Here is a 1,502-nt window from a genome sequence, read left to right on the forward strand (position 1 = left end):
GGGGGGGGGAGCCCGGCCCCGGCCGCCCCGGCCGCACAACAATGACTTTGGGCAGCAGCGGCGGCGGCGGCTGCGGGATCATGTCCGAGCGCTCCCCGGAGGAAGAGACGCTCTCCGAGGTGGAGGACGCGGATATCGACGTGGTGGGCCCGCCCCAGGATGGGGGCAAGTACAGCGAGGAGGAGGAGGACGACGAGGACGAGGAGGACGAGGAGGACGGCGGCGATCCGCTGGGGCTGGCGCTGCCGCGGAGCGGGGCCGCCAAGGCGCGCATGGGGGGGTCCCCGGAGCGGCTGTCCCCCGCCGGCGGCTCGGAGCCGGCCTGCGCCCGCGGCGCCGCGCCCGGGGAGAAGGCGCCCGCGGGCGGCGGCGGCGGAGCCGGGGGGAAGAACCCGCTGGTGAAGCCGCCCTACTCCTACATCGCCCTCATCACCATGGCCATCCTGCAGAGCCCCAAGAAGCGGCTGACGCTGAGCGAGATCTGCGAGTTCATCAGCGGGCGCTTCCCGTACTACCGGGAGAAGTTCCCCGCCTGGCAGAACAGCATCCGCCACAACCTCTCCCTCAACGACTGCTTCGTCAAGATCCCCCGGGAGCCCGGCAACCCGGGAAAGGGCAACTACTGGACGCTGGACCCCGAGTCCGCCGACATGTTCGACAACGGGAGCTTCCTGCGCCGGAGGAAGCGCTTCAAGCGGCAGCAGCAGCTGCACCCGCCGCACCCCGAGCTGCTGCTGCGGGCCGGGGCCGCCGACCCCGCCGCCTTCCTGCCCGGCTTCGCCTACGGACCCTACGGCTACAACTACGGCCTGCAGCTCCAGGGTTACCCCCACCACCACCACCACCATCCCGGTGGCGGAGGCGGCGGCGCCGCGGGCGCCTTCCCCTTCCCGGCGCCGCACTGCCCGTTACCGGCTCCGCCGCCTCCCGCCGCCGCCTCCGTCTTCTCCGCCGCCTCGGGGCTGCCCTCCTTCCTGGGCGGCGAGCTGAACTGCAGGAAGTCCTTCTACCACCCCCAGCTGAGCCCCACCGCCCTGCCCGCCGCCCTCCTCCAGACCCTCAAGCCGGACCCCTCGCCCGCCGGGGGCGGCGGCGGCGGCAGCGGCGGCACCAACCACCCCTCCCGGCCCTCTTTTTCCATAGACAACATCATCGGGGGGGCCGTGCCCCCGCCGCCCAGCACCAACCCCAGCGTCGCGCCCGCCGCGCCCTACCCCGCCGGCCAGGCGGGCCCCCCGGCGCAGGTCCTGGCCGTGCTCAGCCCCGCCTTGGCCCCGGCACAGCCCCAGGTCAGCCTGGCACACGAGCCGCTCCTCCAGCCGGCCCAGAACTTTTCCAGTAAAATCACAACCCTCAGCAGCTGTCATTTTTAAAGTGTGCTGTGGACTGGGGAAGGGGAGGGGGATGGGGGGGAGAGTCGCGAAGCAAACGGCCCCTTTCCAGCTCTCCTCCACTCCTCCGAAACTGCTCCCCTTCCCTCTCCCCGTGTCCCTCCCCCCCAT

At 72.4% G+C, this 1,502-nt stretch overlaps 1 protein-coding gene across 1 annotated transcript; it reads left to right on the forward strand.

Annotated features, from left to right (window-relative positions):
* The first annotated feature begins 6 nt into the window (after positions 1–6).
* Positions 7–1,496, forward strand: FOXD2 (forkhead box D2). Its single transcript, XM_015635768.3, is given in 3 exon segments — positions 7–822; positions 825–868; positions 870–1,496. Coding segments are annotated over 3 exon segments (1,329 nt in total). The 5' UTR covers positions 7–41; the 3' UTR covers positions 1,374–1,496.
* Positions 1,497–1,502: the final 6 nt, after the last annotated feature.

This window comes from Parus major, chromosome 8, assembly GCF_001522545.3.
Source record: "Parus major isolate Abel chromosome 8, Parus_major1.1, whole genome shotgun sequence".
Lineage (NCBI taxonomy): Eukaryota > Metazoa > Chordata > Aves > Passeriformes > Paridae > Parus > Parus major.